The 25,984-nt window shown below is 46.7% G+C and overlaps 1 protein-coding gene and 2 long non-coding RNA genes across 6 annotated transcripts in view; 2 read left to right on the forward strand and 1 right to left on the reverse strand.

Moving 5' to 3' along the window:
* On the forward strand, positions 1–1,924 carry LOC147827337 (uncharacterized). Its single transcript, XR_015452623.1, has 3 exons — positions 1–97; positions 225–283; positions 1,630–1,924. It is a non-coding gene; the product is annotated as an uncharacterized LOC147827337 (long non-coding RNA).
* Kif2c (kinesin family member 2C) lies at positions 69–25,446 on the reverse strand. 4 transcript variants are annotated; one of them, XM_021250777.2, is made up of 21 exons: positions 24,943–25,446; positions 24,359–24,453; positions 19,974–20,075; positions 19,672–19,720; positions 15,923–16,045; positions 11,103–11,225; positions 10,325–10,425; positions 9,701–9,796; positions 8,980–9,034; positions 8,724–8,886; positions 7,228–7,318; positions 6,474–6,537; positions 6,312–6,403; positions 5,462–5,604; positions 4,364–4,568; positions 4,144–4,254; positions 2,575–2,642; positions 2,136–2,241; positions 1,924–2,040; positions 362–482; positions 69–256 (listed from the first exon to the last, which is right to left on the reverse strand). In XM_021250777.2, the coding sequence occupies exons 1-21, from the start codon at positions 25,004–25,006 to the stop codon at positions 174–176; spliced, it is 2,172 nt and encodes a 723-aa protein (XP_021106436.1). In that variant the 5' UTR covers positions 25,007–25,446; the 3' UTR covers positions 69–173. The 4 variants fall into 4 exon arrangements, with proteins under 4 accessions (XP_021106436.1, XP_004872956.1, XP_021106437.1 ...); XM_004872899.3 differs by having other exon boundaries at positions 362–485; positions 24,943–25,444; XM_021250778.2 differs by lacking the exons at positions 24,359–24,453; positions 24,943–25,446 and adding an exon at positions 20,560–20,578 and having other exon boundaries at positions 362–485.
* Positions 25,227–25,984, forward strand: part of LOC106008518 (uncharacterized) — an 8,305-nt gene continuing 7,547 nt past the window's right edge. Inside the window, exon 1 of the long non-coding RNA XR_015452624.1 lies at positions 25,227–25,303. This is a non-coding gene — a long non-coding RNA (uncharacterized LOC106008518). The remainder of the gene's footprint in view (positions 25,304–25,984) is intronic.

Consider the following 25,984-nt stretch of genomic DNA (forward strand, 5'->3'; position numbering starts at 1 on the left):
ATTGAGGAAAAGGAAAGTAGCATTCCCTGCCCCAGGTGCTCCCACACTTGGCATTTACCAAAACCCAACCCAGCTCAGACCCTGACCAGCCCACCAGGTGCCCAAAGTTTGCAAGGGAGGGGCCGGAGGGGAAGACATGGGCGTAAAACCAAACAGATCTTTATTTGCAGTTGTCACTGGGCCCGTTTCTTGCTGCTTATTTGTTTGCTTGCCTGCTCTTCCAGCTGCATGGCCAGGCGCAAGGCCTTGATGACATCTGGAAGGAGAGTGCAGCGGTACACAGGTGAGTCTCTGAGGACCTGTACACCTGCCCTGCCCAGGAGCCAGTGGGCTGCCGTCACCTCATTGCACAGCCACTCACCTTGCAGGGCTTCAAAGTGCTTGGCTTGCTGGTCCAGGGCAGATTCGGCTTTGTTTACAAAAGTCTCCAGGTCGTAGTCTGGCTGCTCAGTCATCTCGGAGAGCTCAAGCCAGCCTGGTCCCTGCTGCAACCACAGGAAGGACCTTGTCAGCTCAGTAATATCAGCAACTTCTTCTCAGATCATTTCTGGGGGCTACCATGTGCAATGCAGATGGCTGCACAAGATGCCACACCTTTATCCATGGCCCGCACCCTGCTTTTTGACCTTCTCCCCTGGGAAATCCTCCTCTTAAAACCATCCTCTTTTTTTTTTTGGTACCAGGGATCGAACTCGGGTCCTTGCGCTTGCGTAGCAGGCGTTGAAACCACTAAGCTAAATCTCCAGCCCAAAACCATCCTCTTTCTATGTCAAACTTTTCTGTCTCCTAACCCATGTGAAATGAATGATGTCACTCACTGGTCCTGCTGTTGCTCAAAGCCAGAAATTGGGAACGACAGCTCTTCACCCAGATTGTCACTAAATTTTGCCAGTTCTATCCCTAAGTAGTATTTTATTTTGGTCAGTGCTGGGGATCGAACCCAGGGCCTCAAGCATGCTAGGCAAGTGCTCTATACTGAGCTATACCCTCAGTTACAGTCATTTATCTAAAACACTATGACCATGTCGCCACTCTGCCTAAGCCTTTTCAGTCTTCAACCACCTCCTCAAGGAAGCCCAAGCCTTTGGTATGAGCAGGTAAAGGCCATTTGTTTGCATCTGGGCCATGGTGAACTGTGCACAGGGTCGATCTCCCTCTATCATCTGCTCACACCTTTGGCTCTAAGCATAGCCAATAATTTGTCCCCAAAATGCCATGTCCTTTTGAACCCCAGGACCCCTGAGCACTCCAGGGATGGGAGGACAGGCCCAACCACTTCCCTGCACAGCACTGTCTCACAAGTCCTCTAAGTTCTTCCTTCTGTCCCCAGTCCTCAGAGCGCGCCATGGTTAAGATGTACTTCTGTGCCCTCCCCTAGCAGCAGGGTCACAGCAGCAGCCGCATCTACTATTTGCTCAACACTGACCAGATGCTGGGCTCTGTGCCAGTGCTTTATAAGCACGTCACGTAATCCTTGAGACAACATCCTGTCTTGGCCATTTTAGGGGTGAAGAAACTGAGGTCCAATGAGACTAAGTGACCCTCACAAGGAACTGAGCTTATCCCTGAAAAGTCAAGACTGATTTCAAGTTTCACTTTAGAGCCTACTATTCATACTCAATTTTTCAGATCCATGGTTTCAGCACAGGAGCTGGAACATTCACGGAATCAACAAGATAAGATCCCTGCATGTGAGGCACCGTCTAAGCCTCAACCAGGAGCATGGACCTCAACCAGGTCTGCAAGGGGGACCTATGTGTGCCAGGCCGAGAAGGGCAGGAGTGAGAATTAGCCGCCCCAGGAGAAGAGCTGGATAGCAGGCCCAGGAGAGTGGCTGTGCAGGGCTGTCTCAAGGGTGTCCTGAGCACTTTGTGGGGTGGGCAGGTGGGGTCCAGTCTCTCCCTGGCCAGGCCCAGCTCCCACCTGTATGATCTCCTTGAGCTCTTCCACAGCCCTCTCCTCCAGTTCCCTGATCTGAGTCATAGCTTCATTAAAGCTGGACATCTGAGAAGACAAGTCGTCATCCTCCTCCTTGGAGAACTAAAGTATAAATAAGGGAGAGATAATGGGGTGAAGGGGGGCCAGCCCCCCCCCCCCCCGGGTGCACTTCCACAGGGCCTGGGTGCCTCCCTTACGTTATGTGCCATCAGGGCCTCGGTAGAGCTGGCTCCTGTCTCTTCTGTTTCCATCTGCATTGGCTGCTCTCCACTGGGCCCACTGTGAGGGGTCAGTTCTTTGACTCTGAGGAAACACGAAGGGCTTGGATGCCATAGAAGCCCCTTCCATTCCCCACTGGAGTCCAACACCACTCGGGCTGGGAGGCTTGGGGCTCCAGGGGATGGAGCGGGAGCTTTGCTCTTAGCCAAAGACAGGTGGCAGAACCTGAACATGCACTAGATAAGACCCTAACACACTGCTGACTGCAGGTCATTGGGATGGACCTAGCACCATGGTTAAACTCCCACGCTGCAGTCACTGGCTCCCAGAGGACACTGGGTACTGGGGCCCCCACCCCTCGCCCCTCTCATCACAGCCATGCCCTTCCCCATCCCCACTGGATGTAGGTACCAGTACCTGTCTGCATATCTGAGTGTGTTTAAAGTATATTCACAGGAGCTAATGCCTGGTGAGATCATGGAAATCTGCAAAAGAGGGAATGGGTGGACAGAGGTTGAGATACAAGGTAAGGAAACCAGTCAGCCAACTCCAGGATCGGTGCCAGGAGGCATCACTGAGACCCACACAGTAAGGTGGGAGGACTCAGCAAGCACCCGTGCTACTCAGGGCTACTTGCTCGTGGGCACTGCCAACTACAGTGCCTAAAAAGTTGTTTCCCAACCCAGGCGTGGTGGTATACACCTGTAATCACAGCACTCTGGGAAGCTGAGGTAGAAGGATTGCAAATTTAAGCCCTACCTAAGCCATTTAATGAGATACTGTCTTAAAAAGAAATCATATTAGGGCTGGGGATTTAGCTCAGTGGTTCCGGTGCCTGCCTAGCAAGCCCAAGGACCCGAGTTCAATCCCCGGTACCAAAAAAAAAAAAAAAAAAAAGAAATCATACTAAAAGTGCTAGGGATGTGCCTTAGCACATCCTGAGTTGATTCCCACTACGAATGAATGAGTGAATGAATGTGCACCTAATTACCTTGTTTCTTTTTTTTTTTGGTACCAGGGATCAAACTCAGGACCTTGTGCTTACTTTCTGTTTCTTTACCCCCCAACAAGATCCTAACTCAGAACTGCTATGGCTCCTGGTGCAAATTTCAGCTCACCAGCCCATGGGACACTACTTTGGGGAGAAGTGTTCAGAACTTAGTCAGAGAGGCTAGAGGTGTAGCTCAGTGATAGGGTGCTTGCCTAGCATGCATGAGACCCTGGGTTCCATCCAAAGCACCACCAAAAAACAAAAAAAGAGCTCAATCAGAAAATTCCAGTGGGACTTGGTGATGCATGATTAATCCCAGCACTTGGGAGGCTGAAGCAGGAGGATCACAAGTTCAAGGCCAGCCTCAACTACACAGGAAGGATGTCTCAAACAACCCCCCACCCCCGTCACCAGGGAATCATTCTTCTGCATGCAATGGCCCCTAGCTAGAGCATGGAGGCAGGATATACCTTGGTGGAAGGGATGACAGACCTCTATTTTTTTGTTTTTTTTTTTTTGGTACCAGGGATTGAACTCGGGTCCTTGCGCTTGCGCAGGGATGGCAGACCTCACACAGAAAGGCCTGGAGATCAAACAGGAAAGGGAAGGGGAACAAAGCACTGGACCTGTGGCCTTATGCTCAGCCTGTTTCCTAGGCTGGAAGCCAGTGAGCCTGAAGAAAGCCACAGAAGAGATGAGGGCTTCCCTCTCATGCGCCCCTAAAATCTATCTTCTGAATTTTGGAGCTCTTGCTTCACCAGGCAGTAAGGCAGCGACAGCCTCCCTGAGGTCAAGGCTGCACCTACACCTAGCAAGGGGAGTGGACTCTCTGCTCCCCACCTGAGCAGGCAGTGAGTTGCTATGGCATGGCAGGTGCTGAAGCCCAGCCAAGGGCCTGGGCATGCTGGCTGCTGGAGAAGCTGAGCCTCCTGCCAGGGCCAGGGTGGAACGATTCCCTGGAAAGCATCTGTCTCCTCCCAAGGGTCCCTGCTCACCATGCATGTCCTCGAGTTCTCCCCAATAAAGGAGTCTCTCAGCACCTGAGTCAGCTTGCTCTCGCGGAACGGGGTGTGAGCCTTGTTCTGGCCCAGGGCCCTGATGCATTCCTGTGGGCAGTGAAAACCACTGAGGCCCCTTCTTTCCTTTGTGTTACCCACTCACTGCCCCTCCCAGCTGCCCTCCAGGACAACCAGCTCTAGAGCCAGCCCCTGCTACCTTCAGGGCCAGGAGACTCTTGTTGATTTCTGCACCCTCCATACGGGTCTGCCGGTCAGCACTAGAGGTATGTGCACCTCGCTCATTTCCTGCCAGATCCACCAAGGAGAACTTGCCATGCATCTTCCCTTTGGTTCGAAGAAGAATCTGGAAGCAGGCATGGGAGCGAGAGGAGTTGGAGTTGGCAAATGTCTGTCCTGAGGTCCTATGGGAAAGGGACCAAAGAAAGGTTATAAACTTCTGGGGCCACCAGCCTCCAGGGCACCCTAATAGACTAAGCCACCCCAGTTCCCAATTCTCTGGTAAGGGAGCGACACTCCTTAGGACTCTAGGAATCGTGTCTTTCTGTCCCAGACTTCCATTCTGCCCTGCCTGGACAGCAGCTCTCTCTCCAGCTCTGGCTCTAACACATCTTCTAGGCAGCCAAATCAGTACAGATTCTGCACTAGGGCCTTGGCTGGACCTGGGTCCATAAGGACATGGGTAAAGAGGAGTGGCCTATGGGCTGGGGATTTAGCTCAGTGGTTCCGGCGCCTGCCTCACAAGCGCAAGGTTCTGAGTTCGATCCCCAGTACCAAAAAAAAAAAAAAAAAAAAAAAAAGAGGAGTGGCCTCTGCTACAGTGGACAGGAAGGGGTACTGTCGTGAACCACTTGTCAGAACTGGGGGGACCTACAGTCAACAGCCTCTCGCTGGCCTCCACAATTGTCCAACACCCCACTGCACCATTTCAGGTCTTCCCTACTTCTGTACTGAGGAGTTATAGTCCCATTAATTCCAGCCCAGAACAGAGCCAGAGCTCCCAACTTCCACCACAGAGGGAGGCAAATCAGGCAGAATCCCATGGATGCTGGAAGCACGCTTGCAAATAAAGCGGCTTTGACTCGTGACAAGCCTCTAGCCTGGGTCATCTGCCTTACTGAGATCCTTTCAAAGTAGAGCTCCTTAAACAAAAAAACAACAACAAAAAGCAGAAATCCTTATAGCCCTCAGGCCCTTAGGAGAAGAAGCAGAATGTGAAAACAGAAATGACCTCAAAGCTACTGTTACCTAAACCGGATGTTAGAAGATGGCCCCTTCCCCTTGCCCAAAAGCTGACCTGCAGGCACTGCCCATGTCGATCATCTTGATGACGTCCTCTGCAGAGTTGACCAGGTGCTCCTGCAGCCCCACCACCTGCACCTGTTGCTTGGCGTCCTCCAGCACACGCAACTTGGCCTTCTTGTTAAGCAGGTCAAACAGCTGTGCCGGGCAAGGGGCATTAGCATAAGGCTACAGGTTCTGAGTGCCCTGCCCAACACCGCCTTCCTACAGAGCCTGCCTGGCTTAGACAAGGGCTGGCAATAAGAAAGGCAGAGAGAAAAGGAGCTGATAGATATGAGACTTAGCAGAGGCACTCTACTCTAGACCTGAACCAATTTGCTTCAGTTTGACTCAACTCTGCTACTTTACTAGCTGCCTGGGCAAGTTGCTGCCTGACCTTAGCCTGTTTCCCATCTGTAAAGTTGAGACAAGTGCTTAGAATAGTGCTTAGCGCATAATATCCTGTTGGTGGTACTATTAGCTATCTTTATTATTTAGGTCCTGTTCTAAGAAAGGCCACTCTGCAAAAGTGCAGAGAATTAGAGGGAGAGAGACATCTATATTGGGGTGAAGAATGAATATGAGAATGTGCAGTCAAGGGAAGAAGCTCATGAGAGAGGTGGGTCAAGGGAAGCCAGGCACACCCAAGGCACCCTTCCATCTGAGGAGGAGCTAGGAGTATTCCTGCTGTTTGCTGAGCTTGGGTGCCACCTCACCAGCAGCTGAAGCCTCCTACACATGCCAGGGCCAAGTGGCCCAAAGGTCTTATAGCTAACAGGATGTTTGGCATCTACAACTTCTAGCAAACTTTAAGGTTTAGGAAGTTGGGGGGCACAAAGCACACATGAGGTCTCCCTGTTATCTACCTTCCCATTGTAGATCTCAAAGAATGTTACGTAGACTTCCAGGCCCAGGTTCCGGTAGCGGGGCTGATTCTTCAGGAGGAAGACGTCCTGGGCTGAGAGGAGAGCCTGGATAAGTGACCATGCTTTTCTGCCCAACCCCAATGCACAGAACACATTACTCACAGGCCATGGCATAGATCCCTTTGGACGCATTCTGGCCTTTGCCAGCCAGGTCTCCAACCATAGTCTGTGAAAGGAAGAGGTAGATGACCATGAGCACTGGTGCCTCTATTGCTACTGTGGGCCACACCAAAGACTGGACCAGGCACAGAGAGACTGGTGATGGGACCTCTGCACCAAGGGGGTGGTCTAATTTTTTTTGCTTGTTCATTTGGTTTTTGAGACAGATTCTCATTCTGTAGTTCAAGCTGGCCTTGAACTCACTATGTAGTCCAGGCTGGCCTCCAACTCCTGGGGATCCTCCTGCCTCAGCCTACCAAATGCTGGGATTATAGGTGTGAGCCACCACACCCAGCTCCAGGGGACTTTCTTCAAGAAACTCTCTGTAGGGCTGGGGATTTAGCTCAGTGGTTCTGGTGCCTGCCTGGCAAGCGCAAGGTCCAGAGTTCGATCTCCGGTACCAAAAAGAAAAAAAAAGAAAAGAAACTCACTGTCTTCCTTTTTTTCTTTTTTGGTGGTGGAGATGGGGTTGAACTCAGGTACTTTGCATTAACCTATATCCCTGGCCTTTTTTTGTACTTTTAATTTTGAGATGGGGTCTTGCTAAATTGCTTGACTTTGAACTTGCAATCTTCCTGCCTCAGCCTCCTAGAGTGCTGGGATTACAGGCTTGCACCACCATGCCCAGCTTGTCTTCCTTTTTAGGGACCCAATGTGGTAGAGAGAAAGGATTTCTCTCCCAGGCCCAAATACTCACATGAGTCTTTCCACTTCCTGTCTGCCCATATGCAAAACAAGTTGCTTTTCCTCCTTCAAAAATTGTCTGTAGCAGTGGCCTTGCTGTGAACCTAGGAGAAAAAAATGGAGTAGAAGGGGAGAGTGTACTCCTCCATATCTCAGGGGGATTGGTTCCAGGAACCACCCCCATATCCAAATCAGCAGATGTTCAAGTCCCTTATATAAAATGACATAGTATTCGCACCCATACACATCCTGCCATAACTAAATCATCTCTAGGTTATTCTTTTTTTCTAGCATTGGGGATTGAACCAGAGGGCTTCATAGTGAGATACATCCCTAGCCGTTTTTCATTTTTGAAATTTTGAGACAGGATCTCACTAAGTTGTCTTGGGCTCAAACTTGGCATGCTTCAGCTGCTCAGCATGTCAGGATTCCAGGTGTGAGCCACACTTAGCTTAGATTACTTATTATATACCTAATACAGTGGACCCTTGACTTATGAACTCAATTCATTCCCAAGGGCTGATTGTAGCTCAAATTGAAGGCTCAGGCTCCTCTACACAGCCTTCAAAGTCTCTGTCCTGTATACAGGCAGATCTCAGGGTCCTTGGAGACACTGGCCCAGGATTTCTCAATTAACCCCACACAGGAAAGGATGTTGTAATGTTCCTTCCAGAACTCTTTTTTTTTTTTGGTATCCGTGATGGAACTCGACCTTGTGCTTTCAAGGCAGGCGCAGTGCCACTGAGCTAAATCCCCCCTGTTCAAAAGAATTTTGTGGGCTACACACAGTCTGTCACACTTTTTTTCTCGGTACTGGGGATCGAACTCGGGTCCTTGCGCTTGTGAGGCAGGTGGCGGAACCACTGAGCTAAATCCCTGGCCCTTTTTTCTCTTTTTTTGAAAAACCCTTTAAAAACATAAAAGCACTCCTGAGGGACTTACACAAAGGGGTCATGAGCCAGATTTGGCTTGTGAGCCACAGTTTGTCACCCTCTGCTCCACAGCAGTGCTGTCCAACAGATCTTTCTGTTACGATGGACATGGTCCCATTTTGTGCTGTCCAAGCACAGCCACATGTAGCTGCTTATTACATGAAATGTGGCCAGTGTAACAAAGGAATGGAATTTTTAATTTTATTTAAATCTTATTTAGATTTAAGCGAGGCTACTGAATGTGCACTGTACAGAGCAGACCTGAGTTACCTGCGTTTGGTAATCACAGTGAATAATGGGGTGGCTGCATAAGACCTTGGAAGAACCCCTTCCTGCCTTCCAGCTATACCAGAGTAACATGTGATTCCTCAGTCATGATCCACTCAAGGGGATCTCTTAAGTGGCCCAAGGGGAAGGGCTGTGGTGGGCTTAAGTGAGACCTTTCTGGTGCTGGGAGCCAGAGCTGATCCAAAGAAGACATGAGGTCAGGAAGGGGATTGAATTCAGCCTGTGTGTATGTGTCCCACATCAAAGAGGAAGGGGCGGGTAGGAGGGAGAAGAGAGGAAATAGACTAACCTGTAGACAACTTCATTTGAAGCTGTTTCATCAAATGCAAAATCAAAACAGAATGTTTGGTTCTCCAGATACTTTGTTAAGTCCACTTTTAATTTGGGTTCATGCACCAAGAGGAGACACTTGCTTGGAATGGAAATCACATCAATTTCTTTTCTGGCCAATTCTGCAGGAGGAGAGTATTTCATGGTGGGGGGGGGGTCCCCTGAACATAGGAGACCCTCCCAGTCTGAAGCCCCTTTCTGATTCAACGGCTTACCTTGTTTATTTAGTGGGCGTTTCCTAACACAGACACAGATCCTGTGTTCTTCTATCTGTAAGAAGGTGAGAAAAGACAACCAAACAGAAAAGGATCAGAGCACTGCAAACCCCGTTTTCTCACTCTGCTGCATACAAGAGGTTTCAGTACTACTTTCACAACTATTAGAAGAGCCCAGCCAACCCATAATAATTGGGATGGGCCACATTTGTAAAGACTAGACCTCATTAGCTCCAGCCGACCAAAGGGTATTTAGAAAAGGAGGGGAAGGTGCCGCTGGGGATGCTGACACATGCTATAATCAGCCCTTGGGAGGCTGAGGCAGGAGGATTATGAGTTCCAGGCCAGACTGGATTATAGAGCAAGACCCTGTCTCAGAAAAACAAAACAAATTAAAAGGTGTAGTACGTAGTTGTAGGTATGACTTAGTAGTGGTAACGGTTGGCTTATGAGAGGCCCTGGGTTCAATCCTAACACACACACACACACACACAAACAAGGGAAAAAACCACACCTCCAGGGTGAGAGATCGCTGCATGTTTGTAAAAGGCAAGTTCTCTGTCTCTCAATTCTTTTTTTTTTTTTTTGGTACTGGGGATCGAACTCGGGTCCTTGTGCTTGCGCAGCAGGTGGCGAAACCACTGAGCTAAATCCCCGGCCCTGTCCCTCAATTCTGTACCTACTCAGGAAAGAGAGGTATATGTCCTTTCAATTTACTTACAGGATCAGTCACAGTAAGCGGATGGCGTTCCAGAGTGGCCCGGAATTCTTTGATCATCCGGGCAAACTCCCAGTTGGGAAAGCTGTTGTCATTTTCCTGTTTAAAACAAGGACAAAAAATGGCAAACTATCAAGATAGAAGTGTTCTCGGACTCAGTGCTAAGTGGCAGCAACTACAGCTCTGCCCTGCCCTGGCTCAAGGCTGAGAAACCAGGTAGGAAGCCCTGGGGAGAGAATGGCAGAGGAGCCAGGCATGCACCACACCATCCTAGGAAGTGGGAAGTGGGACAAGGGTCACTTCCGCATCTCAGGAGGCACAGTAGCAGGGTGTCCCTTACAGTCGCCCCTGCCCTATAGTACATGTAGCTAGTGGGAGAGAAAAGAGGTGACAGCTCACCCAGGCACCACACAGCATATATACCTGTGGACAACTGGCATATCTGAGGGCATTCAGATAAATGTCTGAATTGTCTATGTATTCTCTAAATCCTGAAGAGAAATCAAACTTGCTAGATAGTGGAACTGGAGCCTTAGAAATGCTGGGTCCCGACTGTACCCCCATTGCCCACCAGGCTTCAGTTAAGGATGCCCATTCTAAAACCCTTGCCCCAGGCTCCCAAGGTACCTGGGCTCGCTTTATTCTCATTTCAGAATTCTGGGCTTTCTTTTCTTCCCGCTTGTTCTTCATCTTTTCCATTTCTCTCACAATACATGATTTCCTCCGAACTAGAGCGGGGGGAGAAAAAGGAAGCCTACTCTTTCATTTGCCATGTTAGTTGGCTCTTCTCTGGCTGTTTTCCTGCATCCTGGGCCTTTCCTGGGAACAGGCCTTTGGTAGATCCTTTCCTTTCCATCACTGTATGCAAGAGTCAACAGGTCTGACTACTGGGATGTACATTCGTGAAGTAATGATTTGCCTAAGGTGAGATCAGAGCAGTTATACCAGGATACCAGTTTTGTTTTGTTTTGCTTTGTCATTCAGGCTGGCCTCAAACTTGGGGCGATTTTCCTGCCTCAGCATCCTGAGTGCTCAGGTGCTGGGATTACAGGTATGCACCACCACACCTGGCAGCACTTCAGTTCTGACCCAAACTCTATGTTTCTGTGGCTATTTCCTTAACAATCAAAAAATGTGAAACGGCTCTGTTTGGTCTCAAGAGTCACTCTGGGCCACTCTTCAGGTGTTGCCTTGAGACCCTGGCTGTGATAACACTTCAACTACTTCAGAGGGTTTCTCTCAATTGTTCACCTGTTATGAAAGACTGAGTCCATGGCCACAAGAAAACATGCCCTTTATCACATGAGGTGATAAAGGGTTTGAACTCAGATGCTCAGGCAAGGCAGGTTTAGGACAGATGTGAATCATCCTGCACTAGGAACAGAACAGCAGACAGCGGGTCTACCTGAGTTCACAGGCTGCGCAGAGGAGCTGCCTCGGATGGAGTGGACTTGTTCTTCCACCTCCTCACTGATCATCATCAATGGTATTTCAGTTGCTGCAGGGCAGGAGGGCCTAGGGGGGCGAGCTGTGGGGGAACAAGAGTCACTGGAGGGCAGGTACATCACAGCTGTCCTCAGGTGGGCCCTAGCGGGGCATGGGCCAACTGCCTACCCACTGAGCAAGGGCTCAAGCTCCTGTGAGAACTTGACAACTTCAGCCTACATCTTGAACCAACCCTCTCTGCAAGGCCAGGCTCCTACAGTCAAACTATTGTAAACAGTGTGCGACTAGCTTAGTATGCACTCTGCCATGAAGGGAAAAGCCTTTAGAGCACTCAATTCTATAGACTTTGCCCAAGCATGGGTTCTTGGGCCAGACCTTTCTACCCATTGTGGAGAAAAGCCAGGCCTTTCTGACTTCTCCAAAGCCTCAGGAACCTCAGTTGCTGACAGGAGCAAAGACTGACAAGAAAAGCCAGTGATGACAGAGAACCTGGGCAACAGCTAACTGTACCAATTCAATTCATGACATCTCCTTGCCTCCCACATGCGGTCATGATCCTTTCATTTATCTTCATCCTACTAGGGCTGAAATACCAGTGAGCTACATCCCCAGCCCTCTCTACTTATTTATGGTACAGGGAGTTGAAACCAGGGCTCTTGCACTGAGCTACATCCCTAGCACCCCCTTTCTCCACTTTTTTTTTTTTTACCCATGGTCCTGCTAAGTCACTAAGTTTCCCAGGCTGGGCTCAAACTTGCGATTCTTGTGCCTCAGCCTCCCAGAGTGCTAGGATTACAGGTGTGCACCACCATACTTAGCTAAAGAGGAATTTGATACATATAAACTGTAATGATTGTTCATCTCATAAATCTCCATCTACTTTACATTATCTATTAAAGGTTGATAAACACTTCAATTAAAATTATTTTTATTTATTTATTTTTTGTTTGTGTGGGGGCAGGCTCTCGCTATATAGTTCAGGCTGGTCTTGAACTCACTATGCAGCCCAGGTTGATCTCAAACTCCCAGCAATCCTCCTGCCTGAGCCTCCCTAGTACTGGGATGACAGGCGTGTGCCACCATGCCCAGTTCAAAATTATTGTAAAAATTCTACTCATATGAAGTATAGAAAAAGTTAATTTACACTATTAAGCATCAGGATTGTAGACTCTCTCCCCTGGGGGCGGGGTGCAGTATGCTGCTGGTGGTGATGGTTAAGAACTGAAGCATGCTCGAAGGGTACTTTTAGGTGTTACTTCATGACTACATTCAGTTTGTGAAAAGTAAACTACATATAAACTCAAGGATTATGTGCATTTTCCTGTGTGTGACTGTGTGTGTACAGTATAGTGTTGCCACTGAAGTTTTTTGTAGTATTGGAGATCACATCTAGAGCCTCGTGCATGCTATATAGGTTCTCTACCACTAAGCAATATCCCCAGCTCTTTCAGTTTTTTATTTTTGGTACCGGGCATTGAACTCAGGACCTTGCGCTTTCGAGGTAGGTGGCAGAACCACTGAGCTAAATCCTCAGCCCTCAGTTTTTTGAGATAGGGTCTTGCTAAGAACCACTGAGCTAAATCCCAGGCTTGACTTAGGATCCTCCTGTCTCAGCCTCCCAGAGTGCTAGAATTGCAAGCATGAGCCACTACACCTGAGTCAACTGAGTTTTAAAAAACTAAAATGAGGGCTGGGGATTTAGCTCAGTGGTTCCACTGCCTGCCTTGCAAGCACAAGGTCCAGAGTTCAATCCCTGGTACAAAAAAAAAAAAAGGTAAAATGATATGATTTCCAGATAAAGGCACAGTTGTTGGTGAGGCAGTCAGCAAAGTATTGGAGCCGGGGAGTGGAGGCATCCTAGGGTGTTTTTTTTTGGTATCAGGGATCGAACTCAGGACCTTGCGCTTGTGAGGCAGGTGGCTGCACTACTGAGCTAAATTCCTGGCCTAGGATATTTTAGTACAGTGGGTTCTCGAGTCTTGGGTTTTAACCCAAAAGGCTGTAAAAAAGACTTGTGATGCCAGAAAATCATATGTAAGCGTAGGTAAGCATCAGTCTGAGCCCAGATTCACAAGTTTGTGGACATGATTTCAGTCAGGGCTTTATATAACCACTATAATTACTGCTATCAAAATGGCCCCCCAAAAAGCTAGAAAAAAAGCCAAGGGAAGAAGGGAAGGTAAAGAAAACAATCACAATTACAAAGAGGGAAGTTGTGCAGAAATATCAGAGTGGCACTTGTGTGACCGATTTCGCTAATATGTACAGCATATATATCCACCATCTCGACAGTCTTACAGAGAAAAGATTTGTATAAGGAAGCTAGTGTTGCTAAGTGTTACTCAAATTAGTAAGTCACGATCTACAGTATTTGACAAGGTAGAAAGGCTATTATTAGTTTGGATAAATGAAAGGCCAATGGCAGGTTACAGCCTGAGTCTTTAATTTGTGAAAAAGCTAGGGTTATAAATGCAGATCTTTTAAAGGATATTCCATCAACGAGTGATAATGGTGAAACGTTTCATGCCAGTTAAGGAGTGGTTTCACAATTTTATTTATTTTTAATTTTTTGGGGGGGAGTACCGGGGATTGGACTCTGGACCTTGCACTTGCAAGGCAGGCATGGCACCAGAGCTAAATCCCTGGCCTTCTTGGTTTTTTGAAGATAGTCTCACTTTGTAGTGCAGGCTGGTCCTGAGCTCACTATATAGCCCAGGTTGGCCTCACACTTGTGGTAATCCTCCTGCCTCAGCTTCCCAAGTGCTGGGATTACAGGCGTGCACTACCATGCCTGGCCTGTTTCACAATTTTAAAACAAGTTGGGGTTCATATCATAACTAAGCACGGTGAAGCAGCCAATGCTGATAAAAGGGCTGCTGGAAATGACATACACCACTTCGAAATGATGACACAGAGAATTGGCTTTTGCTCTCATCAAATTTTTAACTGTGATGAAACTGGCCTTTTCTGGAAGAAAATCCCCAGAACATACGTTATCCAGGAATAGAAAATGCCAGGCCACAAGCCAATGAAGGAGAGGCTAACCTTACTGCTATGTGCTAATGCAAGTGGTGACCTCAAGATAAAGCCTGTCTTGGTTTATCATTCAGAGGCCGCTAGAGTGTTTGGAAAACAAAGTCATAAAGAATAGGCTAGGGGTCATGTGGAGATCTAGTGCAAAAGTCTAGGTAATGAGTACTTTTTCTTGAGTGGATCAGGGAGGCTTTCTGTCCTACTGTTAAGAAATATTTAGAGGACAAAAGTTTACCACTCAAGGCTCTCCTCATCATGGACAATGCTCCTGCTCACTCATGAGATTTGGAAGAATTGGCTAAAGAATTCCCATGGTTCTCAGTTGAGTTCTTACCACCTAATACAACTCCTCTACTGCAGCCTATGGACCAGCAGGGTATAGTTAACTTTAAGAAGCTATACACCAAGGGCTGGGGATTTAGCTTGGTGGCACCACACCTGCCCTGCAAGTACAAGGTCCTGAGTTCAATCCCCACTACCAAAAAAAAAAAAAAGAAGCTATACACCAAGGAACTGCTCCTGAGGTGCTTCCAGATGGTCTCAGATACTTAACCCTTAAAGATTCTAGAAGGAACATTACAACATCCTTTCCTGTGTGGGGTTGAGAAATCCTGGGCCAATGTCTCTTTGAGGACACTGAAATCTGCCTGGAAGAAAGTGTGGCCTAAAATTATAAAGGAGAGAGACCTTGAAGGCTGTGTAGAGGAGCCTGAGTCTTCAATTGACCCTAGGTTACGACATTGTCACTATAGCAGAGTCCACAGGTTTGCAGGCAGACAGTGGTGATGCTGAGGAACTGGTGGAGGAACACTCAGAGGAATTGTCTACAGGGAAACGTCAGCAACTTCTGGCTGAGCAAAGAGAATGGCAGCTGAGGAGCTTTCTGAAGAGGAGGAGGAGTATCAATAATCAGTGCAGCAAAGTTCTTCTGAAATAAAGGAAATCATGAAAAAATGGACAGAGCTACAAACATTTGTAGAGAAGACTGACCCAAGGCAGAGAAAAAGCCAGTCATTGCATTCACTTTCTTAATGACAATGTCCTGTCATACTACAGAACAGTGTTAAAGAAGAGACAGAAACAGACAACCTTAGACCAGCTTTTAGTTCTGAAAAGGTTGAGACTAGTGCCAGAAGCAGGTCCTAGTGGGTTACAGACTCTCCCAAGCAGAGAAGACACCAGAGAGCCAGATTGCTGATGTTCTTAAAGAAGGGGACTCTACTTCCAAACAATAACCACCTTCCATTTCATTCTCCCTTCCTGCAAGCCAAAGATGTCAACTTGAATGGTGAGTACAGTATGAAATTGTTGTTTCTGGTAAGTGAGGCACATTTTATAACTTTTTGGTGAATACACTAGGTTTTTCTTTTTTCTTTTTTTTTTTTGGTACTGGGGATCGAACTTGGGACCTTCTGCTTATGAGGCTGATGGCGGTACCACTGAGCTAAATCCCCGGCTACACTAGGAAAATTATTGGTGTTTCTAGTACATTACACATATTATACAACCCTTTTTTATTATGAAAAAGTTAGTTAAGGGGTGTGCTTTGGGAGGTTCAGGATGCATTATGGGTATTTCTAGTATTTCTTATGAGAAAAATAGTTTTGACTTACAACCAACTTGAGCTACAACCAGCCCTTGTGAACAAACTGAGTTCCTAAGTCAAGGGTCTACTGTATAGGCAGCAGGCCATGAATGGGAAGCCTACTCCAGGGCTTAAACAGGAAGAGAACATGCATTACTCACTAGTAGCAGGAAACTGCTTGCGAGGGTTGGTGGACACAGATGGTTCTACCTCCATATTGTTCTCCTGAGCAGTGATTTGAGCCTCTGGGACAGTGAACATGCGAGTAGAGCGGCTTCGGAGACCTGGAGAAGCAAGGGTAGCAGCCAGTCAGAGCTGCATGGGGCAGGAGGAGGGCAGACAGGACAAATCTGCAAGGTTCTGTACAAGGTAGCTGGGTCCCTGCTGCTAGAGAGAAACCCAACAACTTCCTATTCCTTCTACCCAAGGGAAGGAACTAAGACCAAATACCAGTGATCCTAAAAATTATTTGTGCATCTTCCACAAAACCAGGGGTTTCAAGGGTAAAGATATCTCCCACAAGAGCACTTGTCTTCTCAGATAAAGAATTAGAAACAACAAATATATGAAACAATGTTCAATATCACTGGTCCAAATGAAAACAACGCTGAGACCAATAACTAATAACAAATGCTGGAGGGGATGTGGGGAAAAAGGAACCCTTCTGCATTGCTGGTGGGAGTGCAGACTGGTACAACCACTGTGGAAATCAGTGCGGAGATTTCTCAAAAAACTAAAACTAGAGGTTGCAGGGCTGGGGATTTAGCTCAGTGGATTCGCCGCCTGCTCTGCAGGCGCAAGGACCTGAGTTCGATCCCCGGTACCAAAAAAAAAAAAAAAGAGAGAGAGAAAGAAAAAAAAAAAACACTAGAGGTTCCATTTGACCCAGCTATACCTCTTCTTGGTATCTTCCCGAAAGAATTAAAAGTATCATACCACAGTGATATATGCACACTCATGGTTACAGTGGCACAGTTTGTAATAGCTAAATCTTAGAAACAGCCCAAATGTCCATCAACTGACAAGTGGATAAAGAAGATGTGGTTTTTTTATACAATGGGAGTGCTACTCTGCTATAAAGAAGGATGAGCTTCAGCCATTTATAACTAAATGGATGGACCTTGAGACCATACTCTTAAGTGAAATAAATCGGACACACATGTTTAAATACCACATTGTTTCTCTGGTGTGAGAAACTGAATGTGGAAAAAAGGACTGAGATGCATAATGGATATTGGAAAATGGGAAGAAAATGTTCAAATAGGAAGGGGAACAAGGGAGGAGGGAGGGAGAAAGGAAGGGACAAGAAAAAAAGTGAAAATAGAAGGAAAAAATGGAAACAAAGCTTTTGTACATAGGGAGGGGAGGGACCCTCAATGGGGGGGAATGGGATAAAATAACATTTATTAATAAAAAATAAAATGAGCTGGGCCGGGGATTTAACTCAGTGGTTCCAGTGCCTGCCTTGCAAGCACAAGGTCCCGAGTTCGATCCCCGGAACCAAAAAAATAACAAAATAAATAAAATAAAATAAAATGAGGGCCGGGGATTTAGCTCAATGGCATCACACCTGACTGGGGAGTGCAAGGTCCTGAGTTCAATCCCTGGTATAAAACAAAAAAAGAGCACTTGTCTTAAGTAAAGAGGGACCTACAGCAAATCTGAAATCATTTCTGTGGAGATGGACCTATTCCAAGTCCTGGAGAACAAGTATCACTTGACCTTAAGAGCAGCCGTACCTGCCACAGTACTACCTTGACTTACAATGCTCAACTTATGAGTTTTCAACTTTATGATGGTATGAAAGAAATGAACATTTATTAGAAACTAAATTATAGCCAGAAGTGGTAATGCACACCTATAATCTCAGCACTTGGGAGGCTGAGGTCGGAGGGTTGCCAAGAATTTGTGCCAGTCTGGGCTATATAGTGAGTTCAAGGCCAGTCTGAAGTACATAGTAAACTCTGTCTCAAAAATAAAACAAAAACAAAAAACAAAATTTTAATCTTTTTCTGAGCTAACAATACTGGGGATTGAATGTGGACTTTCATACTGAGCTATAGCCCCAGCTTTTTAATATTTTTTAAAATTTTGAGATAGACTATTGCTAAGTCACTACATTGTCTAAGCTGGGCTTGAAATTGCCATTCTCTCTTTCTCTTTTTTTTCTTTTTTGAGATAGGTCTTGCTATATAGTTTGGGGTGGGCTTGAAATCACAATGTAGCCCAGGCTGCTCTACTTTGAACTCGTGGCAATCCTCCTGCCTCAGCCTCCCAAGTGCTGGGATTACAGGCATGCACCACTTTCCCCAGTGATTATGTGTGCTAAAGTGATATTTTCAACTTACAATTGGTTTATCAGGACATTTTTCATTGTACGTCGAGGAACAGCAGTAATCCATTTCTTTTATAAAGAGCAGGAACTACTGCAATTTAGTTGGGCATGGTAGCTCATTCCTGTAATCCCAGCATTTCAGAGGCAGACATGGGAGGAACGTCATAAATTTGAGGCCAACCTGGGCTACATAGTGAACTCAAGGCCAGCCTGAGCTACACAGCAAGACAATGTCTCAAAAATACAAAACAAAACAAAAAACAAAACAAAACAAAAAGCCAGATGTGGTGGTGCTGCACACCAGTAATTCCAGTGCTCTGGTGGCTGAGCTAGGAGGACAGCCAGGAGTCCAAAGTCAGCCTGGGCTACAAAGTGAGTTCAAGAGTTCAAGGCCAGGCTGAACTATACAAGGAGACCCAGTCTCAAAAACAGAACAAAACGAAACCCAAAACATGTAGGACGAAAGGGCAGAGGATGTAGCTTGGTGATACAGCACTTGTCTAAATATGTTCAAGGTTCTGGTTTTAATACAAAAACAAAACACAAGCAGCTGCAGGGCCAGGAATGTAGCTCAGTGGTAGAGCAGGTGGTTATTAGCATATATGAGGCACTGAAGAAAAGGAGTTACACCAATACTCTTTGCGGACATGCATGTGGAATGGGATACTGCTATTCTCATCTCTCCTGCAGGCCCTTATGGTACAACCAGCAAGAGACAGCCAGGAGGGCCAGGGATGTAGCTTTTGTAAAGACACTCATGAAAGACTTCCAGAACTGTTTCAAATGTGGCAAGAATAGGTCGGGGATTTAGCTCAGTGGCATAGCACCTGCCTTGCAAGCACAAGGTCCTGAGTTCGATTCCCAGTATGGGGCGGGCAATGGCCAGGACCAGACCCCCAAACCCTGCTCACCATCTTCCACCCTGGGCCCCCAGAAACCAGAAGCTCCAGTCAAGTACTCTCTGGGTTCCCAAAACAATTACAACATGGAGGACAGTGATAACCTTGGACCAGAACAGCTGTGCAGTTTAATGCCCTGCAAACTATAGCTGGCTCTAAGTAATGAGCTGTATCTTTTGGGCAGCTGCAACTACACCTGTTCCTCATAGTTACAATGTGTAGTAGTCAAAGTAGGTTCATGCTGACTATTTCTGCTCTGCAGAAAATATTTCTGAGACTACCGGGCACTGCTGTTAACTCTCCCTGGACCCAAGCCCTCAATTCCATAGTACTATTGACTGCCTTTCTAAACACCCCAAACTGAGTTCTTCATTTTCCCCAAGGCTCACTCCAAGGCAGATTGTTCTCCCAAGGGAAGGAAATAAGCCTACTGGGGCCTGGTTTCCACTCTCCCCAGAACCAGGCTCTGGCTTCTAGAGGAAAGGTATTTAGGTGAGTAAGCCAGTTTCTCAAATTCATCAGGTACCTCAGAGGTTAGTTACATTGTTTCTCACTGAGATGCTTAGGACCTAGGGCAGGACTCCGCCTACATAGGAGTCACCTGCTAAATTGGAGCAATGTGTCTATTTTACAGTATCCACAACTCAGAGCCCAGGCTCCCTAGAAATCCATTTACCTTCTTTTGGAGCAGGAATTTTGGAGTTGACTGATCTGCGTCTCTGTTTCTGAAAACAAACAGGGCCAGGGATTTAGCTCAGAGGTGCTACCACCTGCCCCACAAGCGCAAGGTCCCAAGTTCAATCCCCCGTACCAAAAACAAAAAAAACCCAAATGACAATATATGGCTTTTATCAACTCTAAAGGGGCTATCCCAGGCCCACATGCTGTGCAGTACCACAAAACAAATCAGCAAATCAGCAAAGAGCAAATAAGTGACTTCTCCGGGGCTTTAGCTGTAGCTTGATGACAGGTGCCTACCTGGATGGTTACATTTTCCTGCAGGGGCAGACTGTCCTTTGGGTGTAAAGGAGGAAGCTGTAGGAGTTCTGGGTTTATTGCAGCCACATCATCAAAATCAATCTGCAAGGAAGAAGAGCTTTGGTGAAGCCACATTTAATCCAAATGCAACTGCAATCATGGCTATCCCTAGATATTCAGCTTTACCAACTTTAAGTTCCACTAAGCACAGATAGATATAAAATAAACAGTCCTTTGTAATGATTTACCATTAGCATTAGTTGGATATGGGTTTATGATTTCCAAGCCAAAGGTAAGATCTTAGGAATGAGAATGAAATGAAGAGGAGGGCAGATGGGCAGGCAAACAGGCAGTCCACAGAAGAACCAGGGCCCTTCAGTCTCCTGCTGTTCTACTGGGAGTGGGGTCCTGCTGGGCACAGTCCCCTGGGCACCTCCTGCTGGTTGATTCCGAGGAGGAGACAAGTTGTCTGGTGACAGTCAGAATGGAGGGCTTTCAGGATCTTATAGGCAAGAACAAGTTCCCGACAGCTGCTACCTAACCCTAAGTCTACCTACATTTTCTACCAGGCACAGAAACTTCTCACCTAGTCAGTTTCTGGTCACGGCCAAAATGAGGTCACAATTCTAGGTTTACATCATCAGAGTAACTCTACAAACCTTTAAAAACAACTGATACTTCACCAGTATAACATCACAGCAGGTTAAATACACCAAATGGAGCTGGGTATTTAATATTAGAGTGCCTAGAATTTCAGCACTCTGGGAGGCTGAGGCAGGAAGATCACAAGTTTGAGCCCAGCCTGGGCAACTTAGTCTACTTAGTGAGACTGCCTCCAAAAAAAAAAGGCTGCAGATGTAGCTCAGTACAAAGACCCTAGGTTCAATCCCTTGTGCTGCCAAAAACAAACAACTCCCTATCAAACTGAACTAGGGATGTAACTCAGTAGTAGAGTGCTTGTCTGGCATGTGTAAGACCCTGGGTTTGATCCCTGGCACAAATACACACAGATATCCTCCGAATCGGTCCCAACTTGTTTTATGTTTTGAAATGTGACACAGCTGAAATATGTACTCCATGGTGAGGGCTTTACCACCCATATATACAACTTTACTGATTAAGTGATTTTCAGAGATAGCGAACCCAAGACCTCATGCATGCCAGGCAAGCACTTTACTACTAAACTATACCCCTAGTTCAATTTATATTTATTAACTGGCTTATTAAAACATTAGGCATAAGGGCCAGGGATTTAGCTCAGTGGTTTCGCCGCCTGCTGCGCAAACTCAAGGACCCGAGTTCGATCCCTGGTACCAAACAAACAAACAAAAACATTAGGCATAAGTTAAGATAGTAGTATGCAGTGGGAGGATAAATTAAAACATATTAAGGTCCTTGCCTTCAGTGAGGTCAAATTCTTTTTTTTTTTGGTACCGGGGATCGAACTCGGGTCGTTGTGCTTGCGCAACAGGCAGCTGAAACCACTGAGCTAAATCCCCGGCTCCCTTTTTTTTCTTTTTTGACACAGGATCTCACTGTGTAGCCCAGGCTGGCCTCAAACTCACAGCAATCTTCCTGCCTCAGCCCCCCGAGTGCTAGGATTACAGGCATGTGCCACCATGCCCAGCTCAAATTCTAACAGGGAAGAGAAACCATACCCACGAAGAGGTAGAAAACAAAGCAAGATGGGATGAGGAAGATACACTCATGGAATATAAAAGCTGGGAAAAACTTCAGTAACAATGCTTCTGTCCAGAGTTTTTGGACAGCTATAGGCCCTTAGTACACAATCTCCACATTTCCAATCCCTAACTGCATACACAAACAACACAAGAATCCAGAGTTTTGCTTGTTTTGCAGTACTGCGGATGCAGCTCAAGGTTTTGCCCATGCTGGGCAAGCTCCCTATCACTGAACTACACACCCTGAGCTACACACCCTGAGTTACACACACTGCTCAGGAGACCAGAGTTCCTACCTAGACCTGACATTATTGATTTTTATACTGAAGTTCACACTGAACACTCCAGGAGGAAGGAACAAGACTACGAGGATGAAGGCAGCAAGGCACATGACACAGTCAGGAGTACTGAGCTGCCAATTTGCCAGGGCACAGGATATTCTGGAGGAAGAATGTGTGGCATAAAAAAGAAAGGTTGATCCAGGCCAGAACTTAACAACTCTGGAGGCCAGCATGGTGGTGCAAGTCAGTAACCCCAGCACTTTGGAGGCTAAAGGAGGGGCAGCCTAGACAACATAGCGAGATCCTGTCTCAAAAAACAAAAGAAAACAAGACTGTGGGGGTTGGGATGTAGCTCAGTAGTAGAATATGTGTGAGGGCACAGAATTGATCCCTAGAACTACAAAAAAAAAAAAAAAAAAAAAGAAGTAAAAGAAAAAGTTTAGATCCTGCTCCGGTGGCAATATTCAGCTGGGGTAAGATTTAACAAGCTATAGGTAGACAGATAGAAACAAAAATTTTTTTTCTGAGCCGGCGTCTCACTACATAGTTCAAGCAGGCTTGAACTCATGGTGATACTCCTGCCTCAGTCTCCTGAGTATGGAATTACAGGCATGCACCTGTATTTCTAAACATTTCTAAACATACAAAACAAAACAAGTCGGACATGAGAGCGAACACCTATAATACCAGCCCAGCACTCTAGGAAGCTGAAGCAAGGAAGATCACAAGTTCAAGCCCAGCCTGGGCAACTTAGTGAGACCCTCTGTCAAAATGAAAAATAAAAAGGGGTGGGGATCTACCTCAGTACAAGGCTCTGAATTCAGTATCCAGTACTGCAAAACCAAACCAAATCAAACCAAAATAAAAATGAGACCACAAGGAACTGGCAATTGCTAGTTAAAAGGAATCTCTTACTTCTTTAGGTTCAGATATTGGAAAGTATTCAATCCTTGTATTTCTAAAATATGCCACCTAATATCTGCATACCCACTGTTGGCTTGTGCTAGGCAAACCCTTTACATGAATTATCACCTTAAGCTCCACAAAAGAGGGTCTAGAGTGTGTTATTCACCCCTGTATTCCTAGCACCCAACACACTGTCTAGAATTTGAGAACCAGTCCAAAAGGATTTGATGATTAAGTCCTCACAACGACTCTATGAGGTAGATATTACCATTATCTTCACTTCATAGATGAGGAAATTAAATTTCTAAGAAGGGCAGAAACATTCCCAAGAACACACAGAACTACAGAGAAAGACTAAAATGCAGGGGATTTTTTTGAGGTAGGGTCTCCCTTTGTAGTTCAAGCTGGCCCTGAACTCACTATGTAGCCCAGGCTGGCCTTGAACTCTCAGCAATCCTCCTCCCTCAGCCTCCCGTGCTGGGATTACAGGCGTGCATCACCACGCCTGACAAATGCAGGTTTTTATACACAGTCTAGTGACCTTTTCACACAATAATGCTTTTAGGACAGAAATGCCTTAGTCACATCTCTCCTCCCCTCAAAATCATTTCAAGGCTTCCCATTGCCTACAGAAGAAAATCTAAACATCTTAGGGGTTAGAAATGAAGACACTCTAGTCTCTTTTCTGAAACTGCTCTGCAAAGTATCCTGAGCCTTCCACTGCCTGTAGCCAGCTTTTTTCACAGGATCTTATGTGTAACATCTCATTGTTTCACCTAAACCTTCACACTCCACCCAGCCCTCCACTGCTGAAGCTGCTCTAGCTCTACTCACCTATGTCATTCATTACAAGTTCCCTTATTATTTGGTGTTTCAGAAACACAGTTTTTTGTTTATTGCTATGTTGCCCAGGCTGGCCTCTTGCGCTTGCTCTCCCCCTGCTTCAGCCTCCCAAGTGGTGCGATCACAGGTGTGTGCCACCACATCCAGTCTCAGAAACATACTTTGGTCTCCTCAAATGGGTTATGGATTTTACTACTCAAACTGATACCAAAAGCTTAGGTGAATGAGTAGTTTTAGGATTCTGTGAGTTTGCTTTCTACAAACACACCAGAACCTATTGATTACTTCAATTTAGAACACGCCTGACTAAATAAAATCCTAATATATGCAAAGAGGATTATTTATGACTGGGAAGGACAGCACAGCATCAGAAACTAGGTTCCTACTGGTTCCATTTCCACACAGATCCTTTGTACACAAAGATGGCAACCGTGGTAGAAGTTTTTCCCTCCTTAGTACTGAGGGTTGAGCACAGGAGCTTGCGCATACTAGGTAAGTCCTCTACCACGGAGCTACACCCCCAGCTCTTTTTTTTTATTATTATGAAACAGAGCGTTGGTAAGTTGCCCAGGTCAGCCTCAAACTTGTGATCCTCCTACTCAGTCTCCCAAGTAGCTGGGGTTAGAGGTGCGCCCCACCACACCCGCTGACAGCAGGTTTTCATAGAACCTACCTCTTTGCCCTTTGTGGCATCTCCTTCTGTCCATTCCACAGAAACACAGGATCTCTCCAAGTTTACAGTTCTTACACTGGCGCAGTGAATTAAGCCTATAAAAAGACTAGAGTTACCTATGCCCTGAGAGCTTCATGTTTAGGATTCACTTCACTTTTAGGATCTCACAGAAACTCTCAGTGTGAAGTGTACCTAGGAAGGGGCAGCTGATTTTTTTCTTTCTTTAAAACAAGCAGACACTAAGACAAAGTCTTAAAATCGAGCCACACAGGATAAAGTTTCACACACACACACACACACCCTACACCCATTCAAATGAGTACCTGCAGTGGGGCGCAGTTATGTTTGAGCAGGGGAGTCGCTACAGAAGGATAGATGTTCCTGAACTCGCCACTGAGGATCTGGACCCCTTGAATTTCCCTAACCCACTTCTGGAGTTCATGTTTGGCCATTCTCCTAATGACATGAGTGTTAGGCCTGCCAAGCTGCAAGGGTACTCAGGGCCCGGCCGTTTGGAAGCGGGACAGTAATCTCAGCCTCTCACCGCTGAAGGGTCCCCCTGGCCTTAGGATGCCGTCCCTCACCATTACTGCGTTGGATCTTGATGGAGAGACCAGGAAACAAGCGAGCCTGAAGTGATGACTCCATGGGCACTCACAGGTCCTCGAGGAAGAAAAATACAAAAATACAAAATGCTAACAAACCACAGCTCTGCTAACCCTGAGAAGCCCTAACGCCGAGTAAACCGTCGTAGTTTAAATCCCGCGCGTCAGCGTTCCTATAACGTCATCACGCTGCCGTGGGTTTCGCTTCCGCCAGTCAGCGAAGCCCTGCGGAGCCTTCTGGGATACGTAGTCTCTGGGTAGTCCTTCGCCTTTGGGAACGCCCACTATCTGGCCACAACCCCAACCCTGTGCCTGCTGGGAATTTCGCCTGACTGGAGAGGTTTGTGAGTGGGGAAGTTAGAGACTGTACTAGACCCGCCCGCTGTTGTTGGCTTTCTTTTTTTTGTTTGTTTTTTTGGTACCGGGGATCGAACTCGGGTCTTTGAGCTTACGTAGCAGGCGGCGAAACCACTGAGCTAAATCCTCGGCCCTTGGTTTCCTTTTTTGCACAATAGGAGAGCATGTTTCCTCACTGGAGGAGTTATATAGAAAGTATTTCAGGGCCGGGCACGGTGGCGCAGGCCTGTAGTTCCAGCACACGGGAGGCAGAGGCAGGGCGATCGTCGCGAGTCCAGCGAGTTCTGGGCCAGCCTGGGCTACGTAGTGAGTTTAAGGCCAGCCTGAACATAGCGAGACCCTGTCGCAAAAAAAAAACAAAACCAAAAACCCCCAACTTTCTAAGACATTGATTCAACAGATTTTTGTCTACCACGTGCAATACATGGTATAGGTTGGAAGTAGTAGTGAATAAGCCATGGTTCCTGTCCTTGATCTGACATTTCTGATATGAATATGGGATAAAAAGTATGTTACAAGGGCCAGGGATTAGCTCAGTGGTTCCGCCGCCTGCCTCGCAAACGCAAGGACCCGAGTTCGATCCCCGGTACCCAAAAAAACCCCCAAGAAACAAAAAACCAAGAAATAGGAAGTATGTTACAAGTGTTGGGTGTGGTAGCACTCG

Source organism: Heterocephalus glaber, unplaced genomic scaffold, assembly GCF_053883595.1.
Source record: "Heterocephalus glaber isolate CG9 unplaced genomic scaffold, H.glaber_assembly_v1.0 deba00001451, whole genome shotgun sequence".
NCBI lineage: Eukaryota > Metazoa > Chordata > Mammalia > Rodentia > Bathyergidae > Heterocephalus > Heterocephalus glaber.